Below are 21892 nucleotides of genomic sequence, written 5' to 3' on the forward strand. Positions count from 1 at the left end.
CAATATACACATTTTTTTTAAAATTTTTTAGATTTTCGAAATTATATTTTTTTTTCAATTTCATTCTCATTTAACTTTTTAATTTGTAAGATTTGTTCCTCATTATTTTAATAAACTTGAGAAAAATAAAATATAGTAAGTTATTTTCCAGCTTATAACCAAACACAGTGTTTTCCAGGGAAAACTTTCCCCGAAATTCACTTTCCAAAAGAAATTCACTTTTCAAAGCCTTATATTTCTTTTATAACTAGCTAAAATATGCTCTCCTCGTAAGCATAGCAAGGCTAAACAAATCACAATCCAACATAGAGCTGATCAATGGAATTTTTTTTTTCTATCCCCAAAAATAATTTGGTCAACACGAATATTAAATTCATCCCCATAATCTTATTAATTATCCATGTGTTCTTAATAGTATTCAATAATAACCTGTCTATATATATATATATATATATATATAGCATGGATCAATTAAAAGTTAAAGAGATTCATTGTTTAGTTGTGATTTCCTTAAAATAATGTTGCTGTCGAAAACTTTTGGAGCAATTTTAAATTTCATCATGCTTTGTGCAAAAGATTGCTCTTGAATTCTAATTTACACCTTGCTACAGCAACATTTGTCTCCCATGTTGTTGAACAACAAGATTGCATGAGTCGCAATTTTTCTATTACAAGTAAATAAGAGTACAATCTTTTTGTGAGGTTTATTGAAGCCTCAAGCCCGTTTGTTTGCAGGAAATTAGTTTTTTTAAGTGATGTTTTTGGAAAATGAATTCTAAAAAAATAAATTATTTTTTAATATTTGGTAATGTCATAAAAAGTAAGTTAGAAAATATTGTCAAATGTTTGGTTATGTTGTAGAAAATGAATCGTTAAAATATCTTATTAATATTTTATTTTTTGTCAAGTTTATTAAAATAATAAAAAACAAATCTTATAAATTAAAAAGTTGAATGAAAATAAAATTGAAAAAAAATATAATTTCATAAATTATCTCAAATAAAATAAATAATAATCAAAATAATAGAGATAAAATCTAACAGATAAAAAAAATTGAAAGATGATGAAATTAAAATAATAATAACAATAATAATTTTATAAATTATTTTAAATAAAATAAGTAACAATCAAAAGAATGAAGACCAAATTTGATACATAAAAAATTTCAATTTAAATAATGATAAGAGAAAAGTAAATAACAATCATAAAAATAAGAATTAAAGTTAATATAAAAATCAAATTTTAAGGGATGAATTAAAAAAAAATTAAAACAAAATATATAGCAATTAAAAATTTAAGGATTAAATTTAACATAATCATTAAATAATATGATATTTTTAAATTTTTTAAGTTAATGAAGTGAAAGATTAGGGTGGAGGAAAAGGTTAGCCATTAAAATGTCATGGCTACTAAAAACTATGAGATATTTATATTTTTGGGTTAATGAGATGCTTTAATTTTTTTTAAGATGATGATGTGATAGAAATAATCTCTATTAATTAAATTCATGTATTTTTAGTTCCAAACAATTAAATATAATATATGAATAAAAAACATATTACTCAATAAGAAAGGTGATAATAAAAGTGATGATATTGAAAATATCATACTCAAAAACTGAAAAAGATTGATTACTTAATTAATTAGTCGATATAAATGTTCAATCTTAAGAAATCATATATAATTAACTAAAATTAAAAATATAAGAGTTCAATCGACTGAAGCAATCGAGTTTATTTCAATGAATCAATAATATAGAAGCTACACATAATGAGTTTTGCCAATATTTATTATTAAATTATTTTAATTTTAATGAAAAAAAACTCAATTATATAATTTTTTCAATTATGAAACACCTATTTTTTTTATTCTTTTTTTTTTTGAAATCTTATCATAAAACTACTTTTTTATTTAATCCTTTTATGGTCTAATTTCATGAGATAAGATTTTAAATTGTAGTACAAATATTAAATTAAAATACAGAGAACACAGAATATAACACAAAAAAATGTGTGGCAAATCTTGAAGTTTTAAAAATTTCATTTTTCTCAAAAGTTTATTTTATTTATTTTTCCGTTCTTGAATTTAAAAAAAAAATTAATAAAAATAATAAATAAAAGAGAAAGTTATCCAATTGTCGTATTTTTACAATAAAAATAGTTAATCTTAATATTGAAGTGTTTTTTTTAATAAAATTTTTTTGATGATAATAGTTTTTTTTCCCTATAAACATGCATTAAAAAGTAGACCAGTAGAGTTCTTGTCTTTCTCTTTCATACGACTCGCATGCACGTGTTAAGCATGTAGGCTTTGATCTTAGCGCCCATTCTCTTCTTTCTTTTCTTTGGATTATGATACTTCGATTGTACCCACGGTGTGGTACACCGAACACCAAAATAAATGAAGGAGGGCTTTCCAGCCATATTCTTTGCATTAACATTAACATTAACAAAGAAACTAAATCATGTGGTGATATTACTGTTTATGCAGACTAATGCCGAGGTGAATTACAATAGATTTTTTTTCTCTAACTTTTCCTTTTTTGTATTTATTTTTTTAAAATTATTATTGTTTATTTTACTTTTTAAATATTGAGTTGGATAAAAATTTTGCTTTGTATTTTTTTCCTTTAAAATACTGTGGATTGCTACGATGTTTTCCCATATAGTTTTTCTATTTTATTTTTTATTTTTTAAAATTATATTTGTCAATTTTTTTTTTATATTGAGCTAATTGAGAATTTAGTTTTGTAATTTTTTTCTTTAAAACATTGTTGATTTGCTACAATGTTTCTCTGCATATTTTTTTTTGTTCTTTTATGATTTTCTCTGAAATTATCTTATTTTATTTTATTTTTTAATATCGAGTTGGTTAAAAATTACCGTTTCAATATGTGAGGAAAGTACTGTAACTTTCCTTGCAAATTACTATGTATTGCTACAGTGTTTTTTTCCACATGGTTTTTTTTTCTGTCTTGTTATGTTTTTCCTATCAATTTTATTTTTTTAAATATTGAGCTAGTTAAGAATTGCAATTATAAATAAATTCAAGTTTTTCCTCACAAAACAATATGGATTGATATAGTTTTTCCTCACATGGTTTTTTTTTCCAGTTTCTTTTGTGTTTTATTTTTTTGTAATATTTTTTTTCAAAATTATCTTTGTCGATTTTATTTTTTAAATATTGAGTTTGTTAGAAATTAACTTTGTAATAAAGCTTAATCATACGGGAAAAGCACTGTAACTTTCCTCACAAAACATTGTGGATTGCTACAGTGTCTTTCGACATAGTTATTTTTTTTTTCTGATGATTTTTTTAAAATTATATTTGTCAATTATATTTTTTTTAATATTGAGCTGGCTGAGAATTATAATTACAAGTCATTATAAATAAGGCTAAATCATGTGAGGAAGAACTGTAGCTTTTATCACAAAACACTGTGAATTGCTATAGTGTTTTCAACATGGTTGTTTTTCCCTCTTTTTTTTGGTGTTGTTTTTTGTTTTTTTTTTTTTTTAAATTATCTCTGTTGATTTGATATTTTTAATATTGAGCTAATTAAGATTTTTTTCTTTAAAATACTATGAATTGTTGCAGTGTTTTTCCATATGATTTTTTTTCAAAATTATCTTTGTTGATTTTTTTTAATATTGTAGTTAAGAATTATAATTACAATAAAGCTTAATCATATGGGAAAGCATTGTAGTTTTTCTCACATGAATACTATGGATTAGTACAGTATTTCTCTCGATGGTTTTTTTATTTTATTTTATTGAGGAAAGCACTGTAGTTTTCCTGACAAAATATTGTCAATTGCTATAACTTTTTTCCTCATAGGTTTTTTTTTTTCATTCTAAAATTATCTTTGTTGGTTTTTTTTTAATATTAAGTTGATAGAGAATTTAACTTTATATTTTTTTTTGCTTTTTATTAACAGAAAAGTTAAATCATGTGGCAAAAATATTATATTTTTCTTCACAAAACACTGTGAATTACTATAAATTATTTTGTTCAGTCTCTAAGTTTTTGATCACCAACACAACTTTTTTTTCCGTTATGAATTATTGACTCCATCATATTTTTAGTTTTTATTACTTATTTATTGTTGGTTCATAATTATAATAATATCAAGTATATTTATTTTATAAACCCACGAAAATGCACGAGCATGCCATCTCTAATATTTATTTATAATCTCATGTTAAGAAGAAAATTGAGATACTTGGGACAGAGAAGGCATGATAGAATAGGAGACAGAAAAAGAGCCGTTTTTAGTAGTGGCATATATATATATATATATTCTTTTAGCTGGTGAGAAATAAAATAGAACAGATCATAGAAAAATTATTTTACCCATGATATCATCAAACTTATAGTGCTTGTAACAATCAATTGAGGTCATTATTTCCACTTTAATTTATAATGAGCATTAATGTTTTTTGAACTAACTTAAAATGATTATTTCTTCACTCATCAAAATCAGGAAAAAAAGAATTTGCAATCATTGTTAAAAAGATAATTCATTGATAAGATTGTTTTTTAAATAAACTCCATCCATCTTTTACTTTAGAGCTAAACACACTGTGTTGTGGATTGTAATGACGTTCTTGATTTTTATTAGAAAATACGAATGGCTTTTTTATGGGGTAAAATGATCCTTTTAGGAGATTCATTTGGTTTCATGAAATTAATCCAAGGTATAATGGTCTATTAACTATTTTTGCACATTTAAATTATATAAATACCCTTAAAAAGAAACGAAAAATTAAAGGATAAGAGGGGCTTTTTGCCATTTCAATTTTTAAAAATAAGAAAATTACTTCATTGCCTTTCAAGTAAAAAAAAAAAATAAAGAAGGGGTATATGGGTATTTTAGTATTTACATAATGTTTTTTCTGTTATAATATATTTGAATTAGGGGCAAATGAGTCTTTTAACATATAAATAATAATAAAAAAAGTTGTTAGGGCATGAGTAGCAAGCACCAGCATAGCTGCCGGTATCCTTAAGGTGACACGTGCTACGTCTTTTGATAGCCAAAAAGATCTGATCGCCATGTTTTTTAAAGCGTTTAGTGGCGGGCAACTGATGAGGCAATGGTTCTAGGGAAATTCACAGCTGTGAGATTTTTTTTTCTCCTTCTCTTTATTTTTTCTTTTCTCTCCTTGAAATTCACGTCGAATTAGTTAAAATCCAGAGTTGTCCTCCAATTTATTTTTTCTTTCAATTGCGGTTCTCCTTTTTTTTATTGGTCTTTATTTGTTTTGGATTTTTGTTTTTTTTTTTCTTTCAATTTCATACATTTCCATTTGTTTTTATTTAAATTTTATATTAAATATGATATTCATTCTTTTGATTGTTGTTTTTTCAATCATTTTCTTGATTTTTTTTGTTTTACCGCTCAATAATTTATTTCATTTATTTTTTATTCAATTCTTGTCTCTATTCTCTTAATTGCTCCTTTTGTTTTAATTTTTAATATTTTTTTCAAATGTGTCCCTCAATATTTTTTTTCATTTAATTTTTTTTATCCAATTTAATTCTTCATTCTTTTAATTATTTTTTAACCTTTTCTTATTTTATGGGATTATCCCGGGTCATGAGTTAGTCAAGTTATCTCGGATTGTTTTAGATTTTCTTTCAATGTTTTTTTTTTTAGTTTTTTTTTATTTCATCCTTTGATATTCGATTATTAGGTCTTGAGATTTTTGATTTTTTATGCATTTTTTTATAGGGTCATCTCAGGTTGAGGGTTAGTCAGGTTATCTCGGGTTACGGGTTAGTTAAGTTAACTTGTGGTGATTTAAGTTTTTTTTTCAATGTTTTATTTATTTATTTAAAATCGATCCTTTTTTCTAAGTCATTTAAAAAATATTAATTTTTCAATCTTGATCTCATGTCACGTGTGGCGGGTTAGTAGAGTGAACTTGGTTTAACTCAGGTTTTTTTCTTCAATGGTTTTTTTTAATTGATTTTTTTTTCAATTTCATCATTTGAGATTAGGTTATTGGAGTTTGAGCTTTATGTTTTTCTCTTACTTTCCATTCTATCAGGTATTTTGATCTCATATCTCATATGTTTGTTAAGTTACTTACGTTATCATTATCTGAATATTTTTTTTTACTTTAGAAAAAAATTTAGTCGACCAACAGCATAGCGCAAGCAACAAAATCTAGTAATATAACTACATAATGAGTTACTCAATCATTAAATAATTTCTCTAAATATATTTAATAATAAAACAAATAATTAATCATATGTTAAGTAAAATATTTTCACCAATACAAAGTTAAAATCTAACATAGTTGGACATGCAATAAATATTCTCTTCACAAATGCATATTTCTTTTTTACCATTCAACCCTCATATTTTCATCATTAAATCCTTCTTTAAGAACATGATCAATCTTAATTTATCTATATTATGCGTGTTTTAATTATTATATAATTTTATTTAATAATGACATTCATTTTCTTTTATAATGTTAAAAAAACTCACTCATTTGATGAAAAAAAACAGCTCTTCTTATTCTTTATAATAAAAATCAATCTTTAGTTAATTAAATTTTCTCAATTCATAAAAACATGAATTTACTTTAATTCATTCATTTTTTAATTTGCTACAAATTATTAAATTTTGTAAAATAATTTATTGTTTAATTTAAGCAATTGATTTGAAAAATTGTTTTTAAAAATAAACTTTTAATACAATTACATTTCTAAGAAAGTATTTTTAAAAATTAAAATATGATATATACATATAGACATGTTATGTTATAACATATTTGAAAATTTTAAAAGAAAAAATATATTGAAATTATAAAATATTTAAAGGAATATTTATGAAAAAATTTAACTTGGTTCGATGCTATGTCACGAGCTGGGTGAAATTTTCCCTAATATAAAATAGGATACTCAAGTGATGCTAGTATTTTTAAAGAAGTAAAAAAAAATGAAGAATTGAGTATTGACTCAACTAGTTCCATAAGCTTAATTAATTTAACAATATAATTAAATAATAGGAACAACAATAAAAAAGAACTAAAAAAATTGACAATGTTAATTACAACAAAAATGCTTGTCAATATTATGAAAATATATACCCTGATATTCTTAAAAGATCTTAATAATTGTATTGATTACAAAAAAAAAGTTAAATAAAAATAAGATAATCTCATAGAAAGTAAAAAGAAAAAAGAATTTAAGTTTCAATTCTCAACAAATAAAATGTTGAAAAATAAAACTAAAAAAAATTAAATTAAAAAAAGTAAAAGAAACTCAACTCAAATCCACTCGAGTTAATCAGCCAAATTCATGACCTGACCGTGAGATCAAGATAATCCCATACAAAACAAATGAAATAAAACTAAGAACAATTCTCAAGCCAACCGTATATTAAAAAAAAAACTAAAAAAATAACAAAAAAAAAAAATTCAAATCAATTTAGGTTAACCTGCCAAGTTTGTGATCCAAGACATGATATTATGATAACTCCATAGAGAGAAAAGTGGGAAAAAATCACAAAACCCAATATCCAACCAATCCAATGTTGAATGAAGAAATTTTTTTTTTTAAAAAAAATTAATTTTAAAAACTACCTGAAAATAAATACTAAAATTAACTTGAGCTAATTTTTCAAATCCATGATTTGAATCATCGACGTTCGTTTAGTTTTTTAATTCGTTTGAATTTTATTTTTGTAGGGATTTTGGATATTTTATAATTGGTAGTAGATTTATCAAGATTTATATAATGTTTTAAATTTATTTCAAATAAAAACAAGCTGAAAATAGTTTTTAGGAATCTAAAACTTAGAACTTAATTTTTCCATCATTGAAGTAATTAAAAAAAACTAACTAGCAGGTACCCTGTCGCTAAGTTATATAAAAAGGCTTGGAGCGAACAACTCGCTAATTAAAATGAAAAGCCCTGCCAGGCACGTGACTTGGGCTTTTGGTTGTGAAGCCAGTTGTTTAGGCGTGGCTTTTTTTATTTTTATTTTTTCCCTTTACATGAACTTTTTTTTTTAAAAAAAATTAAATATTGATCTCCTCTCTCTTATTTTTTTTTTAAATTTTAATTTTAATTTATTTTTAAATAACGATTTATATATTTTCATGTTTTTTTTTTTTTAACTTTTATAATACTTCAAGGGGATTAGTATAATTTGTCTCCAATTTGTTTCCTATTATATTTTATTTAATTAGTTGCTTTTTTATTGCATATTTATAAAAATATAAATCCTTTATTATTAGTAACATCAATTAACCTCTAAATTAAAATAAATAAAATAAAAAAGATAGCTTAGATAAGATATTTATATCTGTACATCTATTTTATTTTTTACTAGAAAGATTAAGCTTTTTATTATTTTAATATTTAATTAATATTAACAATTTTTTAAGAAATTAGATTTTTTTAACATCTTTAATGTATTAATATTAAAACTAAATTAATTTTTACCCATTGATCAAAGAGCTAATTAATTAATTAATTTTTAACCATTCAATTTACTTTACAAAACTAAAGGGACTAATTTGTAACTCACCGCATCGCTATTTCCGTCCATACGAAAAAGACTCCAACTTCTTTCTTGTTCCGCAAGAAAGAACGAAATAGGGAAAGTAGTGCTGTACTTAAATAGAACAACCCAAAAAAACTCAAATTTCATAAATTATTTCTAATATTTTCTAAACCTATTTAGTAATCTAATTTACCCTGAACCCTCTCTCTCTCTCTCTATATATAATAATTGTCGCCTAAGAGCTGGCCGTTTCTTCCCCATGCCAGAAGCTGTAGACTCCTCTTCTACAGGTATGGCGCCAGCGATCTCCGTGTATCAGTATTTTGTTTTTTGGTTCATGAGCTCTGTATTATTTGACACTGAATTTAGTTCTCCAATCTTTTGAATGTGATCTTTTGCTATCTCCTTTATTTATTTGTTCGTTCTTGCCTGAACACTGCATTGATTTTTATTTGATGAAGGATTATAACAATCTCATATAGGATTTACTGCAACCCACATTCGTGATTATTATATAGAAATAATTAACTTTTTCTCAGGAAAAACTATATTATTATCATCACCTCTTGTAATTTCGGAACAAAACTGTGGTTACTTATTGCTTGACAGTTTTGTTCTTGTTAACAAGTCCAGAATCTCTTGACAGTTTATATTAGTTTAGCTAATATGAAATTAATAAAGTCTTGCTAGAACGAGATATTTCTAGTAAGGGGAGAGCCGATGAGGGCAGGCGAGTAAAGAAAATTCAATTCCCTTTTGATTTTATTGTGAGACTTCCAAATAATGGAAGGGAAATTGTTCAACTAACATTATTTCCTTTCCCTTTTCCCTTTGTATCTTTTAGATAGCCAAATAGTTACTGTTGGTTAGTCTCTCCAAGAAATCAATTGATTTCTCTCAAAAACATTATCATGGAAAAGGAAGATACGAAGTTGATGAAGCTTGAAAAAATGGACAAGGATGACTACCCTGAAGAACTCAGAGAGCAAGGAGCAGCAGCTCTACTGCTGTCCTGTCTACTGCACACAAGGCTTAGCTGCAAAACTGCTTTGGCTTTGGATAAAGTGAAAAGCAATATCCTTGGTGGTGGAAAGAGGAGCCAGAATTCAAACTCCAGCAGAAGCAGTCCAAGAGTTTCGCCAACTCAAAATCCTGGAGCTGCGGTCAGAAGAAGCCATTTTGATGATCAACAAGGTGAAGACAACAGCAATGCTGCTGCTAGAAACTTGCCGGAAGAGCCACCAATACGAAGCCTAGAAGCAGCTCTCAGGCTCATTGAAAACTACGTTCCCCATGAAGTCCCCTCAATTCCAGGTTTAAATGGGATAATTGGAAGATGCAGCAAGCCTTTTGAAAAGCAGTTGACAGAGAGTGATTTGAGGGATGATCAGAGCAGGCTGTCAATTAACAAAGCAGATGCACAAAAGTACCTCTACCCATTGCTGAATGAAGATGAGAATCTTGCTGAAGGAATCAACGTGACCGCTTATGACCCTAATGGCAAGGAATTCGAGATGGTATTCAAGATCTGGGTGTCCAAGATTCATGTCCTCATTGGAGGGTGGAAAGCATTCTTCCATGAGCATCGGTTGAGGAAAGACCAAGACTTTGTTACTCTGTGGATGTTTCGAAGGCTAGATACAGAAAAGCTTTGCTTTGTGATCAACTGGAGGAGATTGCCAGGTGTCACCACATCAATTAAAAGGAAAAGGGTCAGGATGAATAAGTCCATGGATCAATTGACTTGCTGACCAGGGCCGGAACTAGGAGAGGTTTGCCGGGCAGGAGCTCCTGAATTTTTTTTCCAGCTTTTATCCTTCAATAAAATTAGATTTTAGCATTTTTCTCTTTAATTTAGCTTTTTTAAACTAAAATCCCTAGCAGGTTGGATTGGTGGATCGATTTTGTTTAGTGAAGTGAATTCTTTAGTTTATTAGTACAAAAAACAGCTGAGGTTTTTTTAGTTACTATATGTTTTGGTTTAGGACTGGGCGTGGAAATAAAAATTTATTAAAGCTACTTAGAGATATAATTCTGTCTTATGTGTATTTAATATTTTGGCATATTATATTTTTTAAAGTATTTTTTATTTTAAAATATATTAAAATATTATTTATTTTTTACATCAACACATCAAAATAATTAATTAAAAACTATTAAAAAATATCTATATAATATTTTTTTTCGAATCAAACGTACTTTCATAATTTCTTGTGAAAGTCTCATTAGTAGTTCGATGGCTCAGTGGTTCTTTCGCTTCTGCAAAAGCAAGCAGTGTCTTCAGCTTTCAGACACTCGAAATGGGTCCCCTCAAGACATAGCTACGTAAATTACAAGCTAATGTCTTGTCCATTTTAATAATTAGTTTATATGGCAGTAAAATTGTTTTTCTTAGGATAAGAGATCATTCAAATTCCATTAAAATAAAATAGTTTTCTAGTATAATTGATCCTTTTCTTATTAATATATTATTTTCAACAACAAAAAAGATTTTTTGAACTATATTCATTATTTGATAAAGACTAGATAAAAAAATATCTTTAATTAAAATCTATTTTTTTATTAATGCACTCCTTTTGTTTTACCACTTTTCACTAGTTTTTTTTTTAATAACTTATCACAGTTATAGAAGCAAGTTTTAATTAAAAATAATAATAATATTTTGATAGTTTTAAAATGAATATATTAAAATAAATATAAAGCTAATATACTACTCGTGCATTGCTGAGGAAAATATTTTAGAATTGATTTATTATTTAATTAAATGATAATGAAAATAAATATTTGCATGAAAAAAATTAATAAGATTTAAAAAAAAAAAAAATCTTGAAGATATGTACAATAAGATTGTTTGCTAATGTTATAAAAACAATGTTATAATATTTAATAAAACAACTCCTAAATATATTTTAAATTATTATTTTTCATGAGATTTAATTAAAATTTAAGTAAAGATAAAAAAAATATATCATAAATACTTTTATAAAAAAAACAAGATGCTTAACACATAACATAGAAAGCTAGGCGTATGTGCTTAGCCATCATTTTTTAATATATAAAAACAAAGAAAATGACGCATTGTTTGCAATGCTAAACGATACATCATTTACTAGTGGAACTTTGACCACCTCAGATAACTAGAAAGTTTTGCCCTAACTCCTTTGATCCAGAAAACTCATTTCAACTTTTTTTTTTTTTTAGCAGAAAATATCTTAAAAAATTCTTTAAAAATCTTAATAAATTTTAAAAAATTTAAAAAAAAACCTAAATAAAAAAATGTTAATGAGCTCCAATATACTTTTTTTTTTTGGCAAGAATAATAATTAAAATTACTTCAATGATACTTCTTTTGTCAAATAAAACTTATTGATATTAAGATCATCTTGTATGGTTGTAATGTAGTCAATCAATCACTTTCTTTTTCTTCCCTCATTTTCCAATGATCTTTTTTATTTTTTCTTAAACTTATAGATCAAAACATGATTAAAATGAAGATTTTAATCAAATTTAAAATCCTAAAACTAAATGGATAAAAAAAGGAGTTTACAAAGAATATATGTATAAAAATATACTTTTTCAATCTAATTTGAGAAAAAACTACGTTGTTTCTATATTTTAGCTTGATTTTTTTTTAATGTTTTTACGCTACAAATTTAAATTATATTTTATTAAATAAACCTCTATTGAATTTTAAAATCAAATCAAAAGCTATATATAAACTTATGAAACATCACAAACAAGACAATAGAATGAAATTGAAACTGTAATAGCAATAAACAATTAGTCATCTTCAACAACATAAATATATATTAATTTATGTATTTGATATGTAAAATATTTTTTAAAAGTATTTTTTATTTAAAAATATATTAAAAATATTTTTTTAAATTTTAACTTTAACACATGAAAACTATAAAAAAAACATTAAAAATACTATTTCCTTTCATATAAAACATACTCTTAAAACACAATAAAAAATAAAATTTACAGAACTCTCAAACACTTAGCTTTATCTTTCTTCTTTACCAATAAAATGAAATATAACTAACTAGCACAACTTTTTATTTTAGAAAATTAAATTACAATTCCTCCCCTCCCCTTTATTATTATTATTTCAAATTCAATTCAATAATAATTCCATCTTCAATTTTTGTTAATAAACATCTTTTTCTTTTTTATTATTTTCTTTTTATGGGTTCCAATTTTGTTTCTTGTAGGTGGTTATTTTGGGGAAATATTCTTCTTGATCTTCTATAAACAAAAGAAACGCTCCAAATATTCCTCTCAGGTATTATTCTCTTAATGCGGTACCCAATTCTTCTTTGCTATCAAGGGTTTTCTTATTTTCTGTGCTTTCTTCGATTTCTTTTTGTGTTTTGCAAATTCAATTGATTGTTGAAAGATTTGTCCATTATTAGGATGTTCATTAACGTTAGACAATTGGGGTTTTTCCTGTTTGGGATTTCACGTGCATTCCTAACGTTTAGGTTTGAGTTTTTAGAGGCTGCTGATTTGGTGTAAATGGGTTTTTGTTTTAATCCCGTTTGTTTATACGTCTGTAATGTATGCTGCGCCTTTAGGGTCGTACAAGGAAGAGAAAAGATACTTGGAGAAGTAAATCAAAGAAGCTTATGGCGTCGAGATGATTCGCAGTCTTAGATCGATGATGATTCGAGAAGTTCACCGTCTGCCTCGTCTTTTGATTCTGAGAATAGTTACAGAAGAAGCAGAAGGTCTAGGTCTTTCGCACTAGAAAGGATGTGAAGGGGACTAAAAGGAGGGCGTGCTTGAGAGTAGCGAGGAGTCTCCTCATGTGAGAAAGCGAAAAGGGTTTAAAAAGAAATGACGAGAGGAAGAAGACGCACGAGAAGAAGAGGAGGAAAAGGAAGGGTAGGAGAGATTCATGTTAGTTCTACTAGAACAGTCACGGAGCTGTTCAACTTGTCAGAGTAGTACTCCGAGTGATGAGAGTGAATATGAGAGGCGCAAGGGCAGGCCTGAAAAAAGAGAGGATGAAAGAAGAAAACCAGAGAATATTAGAAATGAAGACGAAAGGAGGAGATATTGGTCAGGAAGTTCATCATGCAGTAGATATGATGGAGGCAGTGACATTTTTATGTCAAACACAGCGTTATTGTTCTTCCTGGGGAGGATAATGAGACGAGAGAAGTGGACAAAGATGAGCATAAAGAGGAGATGACATATGATCATGATGATTACCCTTCTTCTACAAGCAATGATAGTAATGACGGGCTAAATAACATGGAGAAAAGGCCCACAGAGGATGAGAACAGAGAATATTATGCTGCTTCCAATATTGAAGCTAATGAAATCACAGAAAGTGACAAGGTTGGAGTGGGTCAACTTCCTAGAAATAAGCCTGGCTGTGACATTGACCAGGGTGGAATAAATGATATGCTAAAAAACGGAGAAGAATGAGGTTTCACGGGTTATTATTAACTTATATTAATATTCGTGTTTGGTTCTGTTTACTCGTATTTTAATTAATTTTATATATTTTAAAATTAATAACTATGTAAATTTTTAATAATTCTGAGATTTATAAGATTCAAACTAATAAATTTTAAAAAATAAATATAAAACCTAACCAATTAAATTATATCTTTAATGGATATTATTAAAAGCATGAGTGGCGATGATTTGAAGACAATTTGAGTACAAAAGGCTTTGGAAAATATAAAAAGTTTTCGAAGTGGACTTGGATAGTTCAAAACAGCTGCAAAGAGTGCTGTGATTCATAAAGGTAAGCATGATGGTGCGGTGGAGGCGCTGTCTCTTGTGATGCCTGAACTCGGCCAAATTAAATCCTCAAAGAGTAATCTTACTACAATGGCGAGAGAAGACTTTGCTCATTCTTTGCAAAATGAGAAGATTCCTGATGGAGGGATTTGTGGCAGTGAATCTAGCTCTGCTAAGAATAATGTTCGTCCACCTGACCAGGTGGCTATTCCTGGCAGAGAAAGGTTAGTACAGTTTCTAGTTCTGGTAAAAACAAAACACGGTTGCACTCAATTAGGCAAAGTTGAACCTCAATGTTGGCAACTGAGACTAGCTTAGGCAAGAGTGCCACCTTGAAATAAGCACCTGTCCCACTGGAAGCCAATTAGGCAAAGTTAGGGAGTGGGAGTAATGTAGGTAAGAATGATAGGCAATCCGACAGGTGTGATGTACTAATAGACTGGTGATGTATTGATAGTTATTTATTGAAAGTTAAGCATATTGATATAATATTTCATGTAGTTTGGTAAACTGCTTGCATTCATGGAAAAAGAGTCAATATTATTAGAAATATAGATAAAAGATTGCAATACACATAGAATAAGAGGATCACTTCACTCAAACTTAACTCCTATTGTTCTTACACACTGTTGCATATGGCAGTAGGCTACTGTCCTTGGCAGCAACTTCTTTTTCTCTCTTACTCTCTTTTCTCACATCTTTGGCTCTACTTTCTCTCTCATTTTGTTCTCAAATAATGTTTCTATTTATAGGCATGAATGGTAAGGCAACTTGACCATAATTTATGGCATAAATGATGGCACCATTTTTGTTAAATGATTGGTATAATTTTTTATTGTAACCTTTTGACAATAATAACCTTAATTCTTAGGGCATGTGCACATGTTATTACTTATTAATAACAATATCCCAACAAAGAATGCCACTAATGGTGCTCACACTCCCACATCTCCCATAGTCAATGGCAATGATGCCTCTGTTTCTACTCCTGCCGAGCCTTCAGCCTGCATTACATCTTTAGCAGGAGATACTACCTTGAATAAATCGCTTGATGAAGACAAGGAAGGCTCACAATTGGAAGAGAAGACAACGTCTGTAACGCGTGGTGGGGAAATGGTACAGGTTAGTGTTTGAACCTGTCCTAGGCACGTTAAATTAGTTTTTGTGATATTATAAGCTGTGAAAATTGGCATATAATTTTTATTTGTGTATGCATCAAGGTTATTGCAGTAATCGAAAGTTTTGGTTTTTCTTATTTTTGGTGGCAGGTGGATTAGCATTTCTGTTTATGATACTTGAATAATAGTATAAAAGTTTTGGAATTCTAAAAATAATTTATAAAAAAAAATAAGTAGCATTTCTGATCAAGGTATCATAAATTAAGTATAATGTAAATGTTTTCAAATGATAAAAATAAATATAATTAATAATGGCGGGAGGATGGTGGGGACACCGATAACTCAAATCATTGAGAGATTAGACTTTAACTTATGTTTTAGTTTAATTTATATAAATTTTTAGTTGAGGTTTATTAATTAGGCTTTATTTATTGGGTTTGATTTAATTATTGTTTGATATTTTATTTAGTGGGTCATAAGCTTATTAATTGCTTGTTCTAATTAGAATTTTAGTTTTTATTTTTATTTTTCTAAATGTTATAAAAAATTTTATGATTAATAAAAATATTGGAGATTTGCAGATTTCCGATACTCATTCTTATTTTTATTTGCTTTTTTATTGCCATCTCAATTGCCACGTCATCACTATTTGCCACCATATCTACTATGTCAGCAGGCAAGTCATTTAGTCTGCCATGCCAGCGACAACAAATTTCAGCTTCCTCCTAGTAGTTAGTGAATCACTATCCCTTTTGATTTGTTAAATTTTATTTTTTCTGTTTTACACTTGTTATTTAAAATTGATATTAATATTACTTTTGTGTATAGAAAAAATCATTAAAAAAATCCCACACTGTATTTTTTTTTATTTGTTAATTTCTATTCGTCAACCTTTTTTGTCATTGATATCTAGTATCTTGTTCTATTTGGTAATTATGAGTTCTTGCTTATGACATTATGTTTGATTAATCATTTACACTTAAAGATCTAGCATTGCATGCTTAAAATTTTATTGGTGTATTTTGTTCTTGATTAATCTCCGCATTAAAAAAATATTTGTATTTTTGTATTATAATTTCACTTGCAAGAACCATTTATGATCTCAATTCCATTCATAAGTTAGTGTTACATGCATTTGTGTTATGATTATTTAATGTACAAGCTTAAGTTTACATTTACCATAGACCCAACCTTTAGTAATACTTTTATGACTATTTAAAGGGAACTACAAACTTAGATCATCAACAAGTTTAAAAGAATTGAGTCCCAATAGAGTTTTCAAATAAGGCACTCAAAGACCAATAAATATTACAAAAGTAATCATTATGGACAAGTTCACTCTAAGTGCCACCAGGATGACTATCATTTAGGTTACTCTAAATACAATGACCTTAATGAGCAAGTCTTGAGCCCTAACAAAATAAAAGCCCCCACTTTTAATAGTCATCATGACCTTTGGATCTTTGATATGTGGATTCATGACTTGAATCAATTCTTTAAATGACACAACTTGTTTGATAATAGAAAAGTTATATTTGTTAAGATGATGCTCATTGGTGAAACCAAACTTTATTGGAGAGATGTTGAAGATTGTTTAGAAATGAGAAGTATGCCTCTTATAACTAATTGGACCAATATGAAACAAAAAATATAGGAAAAGCATCTACCCCAATCTTATAAGAATAAACTCTTAGACCAATGAAACAATATAAGACAAGGGAACAAGTCTATCAATGAGCATATAACACAGTTTAATAATTACATGATGAGATGTGTCATAAAGGAAAATGAAGTCATGACTTTGCATAGATTTTGTAAAGGTCTGAAGGATGATTTTAGAAAAGAGGTTAGGCTCATAGGCGATTTCATTCCTGACCAATTCTATACTATAGTGAAAGATTATGAATTGCTTATAAAGAGTCGATGGATAAAACATTAAGACCCTTTTAGGATCCCTTTTAGATCTCAATTTAGAAATAATGATTCTTTATTAGGCACTCCACCTTGTAGACCCAATCCTGATAGTGCTAAGATTTATAAAGAAGATAATGGCAAATAAGTCGTTAATGAAATGTCTAGGTTGAGTTCAAAGGTTCAATGTGCTAAATGTCAAGGTTTCAGATATATATTCTTTAATTGTACCTCTACACCCTTAGTCATTAAAGAATATAAGGAAATAGATGATAAAGAAAACTATTATGTATTAGTGTATGAACCAAATTCCGAGAACTTTAGTAATCTAGATAAAGAGAAGCGCAATGAAAGGAACTTAACATTATAAATCCACATGACTGAAAATGAGGAAGAAGTTTTATGAAACTCTTTAGTGACTGAAAAGGTGAATATGGTCTTCAAAAGAGTCTCGTGATACTAGTCTTCTTAAACTATCTGATTCCTCACCCATCATACTTGACATCTAACATGTTAAAGGTTTAGAACAATATCCTCCTCGCCCTCTCATGCTTGATATCTAGCTTGTCACATGTTTAGCTCTATAAATAGATGTAATAGGCCATATAATTAAAAAGAAGCAAAAACTTTTATGGATATGAAATAGAGAAAAGAGCCCTGAAAAATGGGAGGTTATCGGCAATTAATATATAATTAATGAGACTTCATACTCGCATAATTTTGTAATATAAATTTAAAATTATTTGAGTAAATCAGTTTAATTGAGATTGAACCAATTAAAAAAAAAAAAGGTTCACCTAACACTAAATCACCACTAGCTTTCACATTAACCATTTACTATAGAATTCCGAAAAGGAGAAAGAATGCAAAGAAGCAAGATGAGCAGTGCTAATTGTAACCTCACAAGTGATATCTCTTTTAAGCCAATGGAATCAGCTGCTTGTGAAAGGCACATCTTCACATTCAGGAAATGTGGAATCAATGCAGACCTACAAAACTAAATAATAAATAAATAAAATCATAATAAAGATTCTGGGTTTCTCTTTATACCATTTTCATCCAATCACATTTTTGGACAGTGGACCCCATTAGGAATAAGGAAAAAAATTTAAAAACCTGATTAAACCGAAAAAATCAGAAAATAAATAACCGAAAAAACCGAATCGTGAAAATAACCAATTAAAATTTTTAAAAAAACTGATCGCTTTGATTCGGTTTTATAAGCCTAAAACTGAAAAAACCGAACCAAACCTAAATCGAGCCAAACCGAAAAAACCGAGCCAATTCAAGCTAAAACTAAGCCAAATTGAAAAAACTGAGTCAAAACAAAAAATACTGAGCCAAATCGAAAATAACCAAGTTAAACCGGTTTGAATTAGTTTTTGTTTTAAAAAAACAAATTGAACTGAACCAAAAACGGTCACTTTAAACCGACAATTTGATTTTGATTTTGATTTTTTTTATAAAAAAAATTTAATTACTTTATTTACGATAAAAACCGAATGTAATTAAAAATAATCATCCATACCCATGTTGTTCGCCAGATGAATTGAAGAGTTAATGAGTTAGGAACAGAAAAGGCAATGGCCATTCGACACTCGGCCTTTGCTTTGATAAGTATGAAATCTCAGGTTTCCTCGACAGTATCCATGTTTTTCTTTTCTTTTCTTTTTCTAAAGTATTTTTTTGTTTAAAAATATATTAAAATAAATTTTTTTATATTTTTTAAATTTATTTTTAATATTAATGTATTAAAATAATTCAAAAATAAAAAAAAATTATTTTAAAAATATTTTTAAAACTCAGAAAACAAGCATGGTTTGCAAGAGAATTTTGCTTTAAGAAAAAGAAAAATCTTTGAAAAGAGACAAGAAAAGAAAAGAAATTGCGGGATAACCCCCCAAAACCCAAAACCAAAACAAAAGGAACAACACTCTTCTCGAAGTATGGTTTTCTCATCAAACCCTTTATCACTTAGCGTCCCTGACACCACCTTCGACGCATGGCTCCGCGACTCCGGCTACCTCGAAATTCTCGACCAACACTCGTCCTCCTCCGCTACCGCCGCCCCCGCCACTACCTCAACCATCACGTCAACTACCACCACAGCAACAGCCACTGGCCTCTTCATTTCATTCTTTTCCCATATTCTAACACTCCTTTCTCTCTTCACTCTCAACCCCTTTTCTAAACTCACCACCGATGACTTCTCGGGTCAAACCCCATCTTGGACCGGGTCATTTTTCGCTGACTGTGGGTCCTACTCGTTTCCATCCGGGTCGGAACAGGCTAGGCTCCGGGTTAACGAGAATGTTAAACGTTATGCGCGAAATTATGCCTCCCTTTTCATTCTCTTCTTTGCTTGTACTTTGTAAGCGTTTTCCGTCTTTCTTTCTGTTCATTTATGTCTATTTGATTTGGGTTGTTTTCAATTTTTTATTTTGTTTGCGGAAAATTTAGAAAGATTGAAATTTTTTTCTGGGTGCGTTTGGTTGCTGAGAAAATTGGAGGGACTGAAAAGAAAGGGAAAAACGAATTTTGGGTTTTGATGGTGTTATTGTTTTATGTTAGTTTTTGGTGTTTCAAGTATGTAAATGGTGTTGCTTGTAGCCTACTATCCTTTTGCATAAGGTTTTTATATTAGGACTGTTCAGCAAATGATGCATGGTTCTATAGTGATTTGTTAAGTTGCTATAGAAATTGGAATACTGTAGAAATTCAATCTTCAGTCAGTGTGGAAGACATACATTGAACCTGGATCATCTTGATCTGACCTTTATGGTTTTGTATTTTTCAAAGAATGGCGATAGGATGCTTGTGGCATAAGTAATTTTCCGATGTTGTTATTATTTTTGTGCTCTTAATTTTCTTATCTGGTAATTAACTCTTTGTATGTCATTGGGGTTGTAGGTATCAAATGCCACTTGCTCTTATTGGATTGATATCAAGTTTGGCACTTTGGGATGTTTTCAAGTTCTGTAGCGATAGGTGGGGATGGGATCGATATCCTGTACTTCGGCAAGTTATGGTACGGACAGCCCAATGTGGTAAGTGATCGAGTCATTTCCTTTTGTTATCATATATCGTTAAACAGCCCTGCTCTGTAACTAAAAACATGGTTGGTACTTTCAAGAATATTGGGGATAGAGCAGACTGTTGGGATAAAAACATGGCCACTGGAATTTTCTTTTGCCTCTTTCTCAAGCATTTGTTTTCATCTAAGAACTGAGCAACGTCCTGCATTTAAGGTAGAATTGGGGCTAATGATGCCCTAACTGAATGATCGTGAAATCAATTGGAAATAGATTGCTCTTCCATTTTAATCCTGTGTTTGCACCTCTAAACAAATGGTAGAATTGGACAGGTTGAGATTCTTCAAGCATCATGTTTTCTTATTACTTGACTTACATTTGCTCGTTCCTATTTGACTTTTTTGTTCTTTCTTCTAAGCTTATGAGTATAGCAAAGCAAATTGTGGATGATGAAAATTATTTTCTGGACCTGACTTCTTCATATCAAACTGTCATTGCAGTAACTGCAGTTGTTCTGATATGTTTAAACGTTCAAATGGCTTTCTTTTGTGCAGTTGGCATTAGTTATACAGGTAAAAAATTTTATGTTATTTTCCTTTTCTTCTTCTTTTTAGTCATGTTCCTTTTTTCTTGTATGTTGAGGGAAACCCTCATGGTCCACCTTTCTCATTCAGTAATGTTCCTTGCCCCTCATCTGAGCTGCTATTTCCTCATCCTATTGCAGTTATGGTCTTGCATGCTGCATTTCGAAAGCTGACTCCTGCAAAACAATCTGCTCGCAGTAGATGAAGTGGGAAATTTGAAAACTAAGCTGCAAAACAAGAGGCATCAATTTTGATTCTGCTTTGCTGAAATTGATGGACTGGTTCTGCAGATTGGTTGGATGTGAAAAAAGGTCATCTCTAATAATGTAGTCTTTTGGTGGGCGAGGTAAGTCTTTTGTTTATTCATTTTGCAGTCTTTGCACTTGTCAGCTCTGTCATCTAAGTAAAAAAGTTATAAGGTGTCCATGAGACTACTTTATTGCTGTTAATTGCCTGATACGTGGGCATTTGATGTTTGATATCAGTTTGAAGAAAATGAGATCCAACGTACATTATGTTTTGCAATTACTTCAATTTTAACTGAAAAACTTTGGTAATTAGAAGGTTCTGTTGTCTCTATTGCCAAAACTCAAAAATTAAAAAAGAAGGTCCAAGAAGGCCTTCAATTCCTGCTGACGACTCCTTCAAAAGCCCTGCTGGATTAGCACCATGAGCAAGCCAGTAAAACTACTAAATACCACAGCAACTGCTTTGAGAGAAGAGTTCTTTAAAGAGCGTGAATATTCTATGCCTATTAGTTACTGTCCGCTTCTATGCATAAAAGAAAAGGCTATTCAAATGTCCCAGGCCAACGGACAATTTTGACAATGGAACTCCTTTCCGCAGAGAGATGTAATCAAGGCATCAGCATCCTCACCTGCAACGTATCGCTAGAGTTAATTTAAGCACCAATGTCCAAAAAAGGCCTTCAGACTCCGATGATTGCAGGTTTATTTTAGGTTT

General features: G+C 28.9%; 2 protein-coding genes across 2 annotated transcripts; both read left to right on the forward strand.

The window, feature by feature from the left end:
* The first annotated feature begins 9358 nt into the window (after positions 1–9358).
* Positions 9359–10512, forward strand: LOC118038206 (uncharacterized). The gene has a single exon (XM_035044528.2). It carries the CDS (start codon positions 9436–9438, stop codon positions 10273–10275), a length of 840 nt encoding a protein of 279 aa, XP_034900419.1. The 5' UTR covers positions 9359–9435; the 3' UTR covers positions 10276–10512.
* An 8659-nt stretch (positions 10513–19171) lies between these two features.
* Positions 19172–21254, forward strand: LOC118038205 (PRA1 family protein H). Its single transcript, XM_035044527.2, has 4 exons — positions 19172–19684; positions 20224–20360; positions 20846–20917; positions 21070–21254. The coding sequence occupies exons 1-4, from the start codon at positions 19260–19262 to the stop codon at positions 21132–21134; spliced, it is 699 nt and encodes a 232-aa protein (XP_034900418.1). The 5' UTR covers positions 19172–19259; the 3' UTR covers positions 21135–21254.
* Positions 21255–21892: the final 638 nt, after the last annotated feature.

The sequence above is a fragment of the Populus alba genome, chromosome 1, assembly GCF_005239225.2.
Source record: "Populus alba chromosome 1, ASM523922v2, whole genome shotgun sequence".
NCBI classification, from domain to species: domain Eukaryota; kingdom Viridiplantae; phylum Streptophyta; class Magnoliopsida; order Malpighiales; family Salicaceae; genus Populus; species Populus alba.

Bases quoted from the DNA above. Each gene is read 5' to 3' on its own strand.
- LOC118038206 (XM_035044528.2), top strand. From the start codon at position 9,436: ATGGAAAAGGAAGATACGAAGTTGATGAAGCTTGAAAAAATGGACAAG.
- LOC118038205 (XM_035044527.2), top strand. From the start codon at position 19,260: ATGGTTTTCTCATCAAACCCTTTATCACTTAGCGTCCCTGACACCACC. The intron at 19,685-20,223 runs GTAAGCGTTTTC...TTGGGGTTGTAG, and splicing joins CTCTTCTTTGCTTGTACTTT to GTATCAAATGCCACTTGCTC. The intron at 20,361-20,845 runs GTAAGTGATCGA...CTGTCATTGCAG, and splicing joins GGTACGGACAGCCCAATGTG to TAACTGCAGTTGTTCTGATA.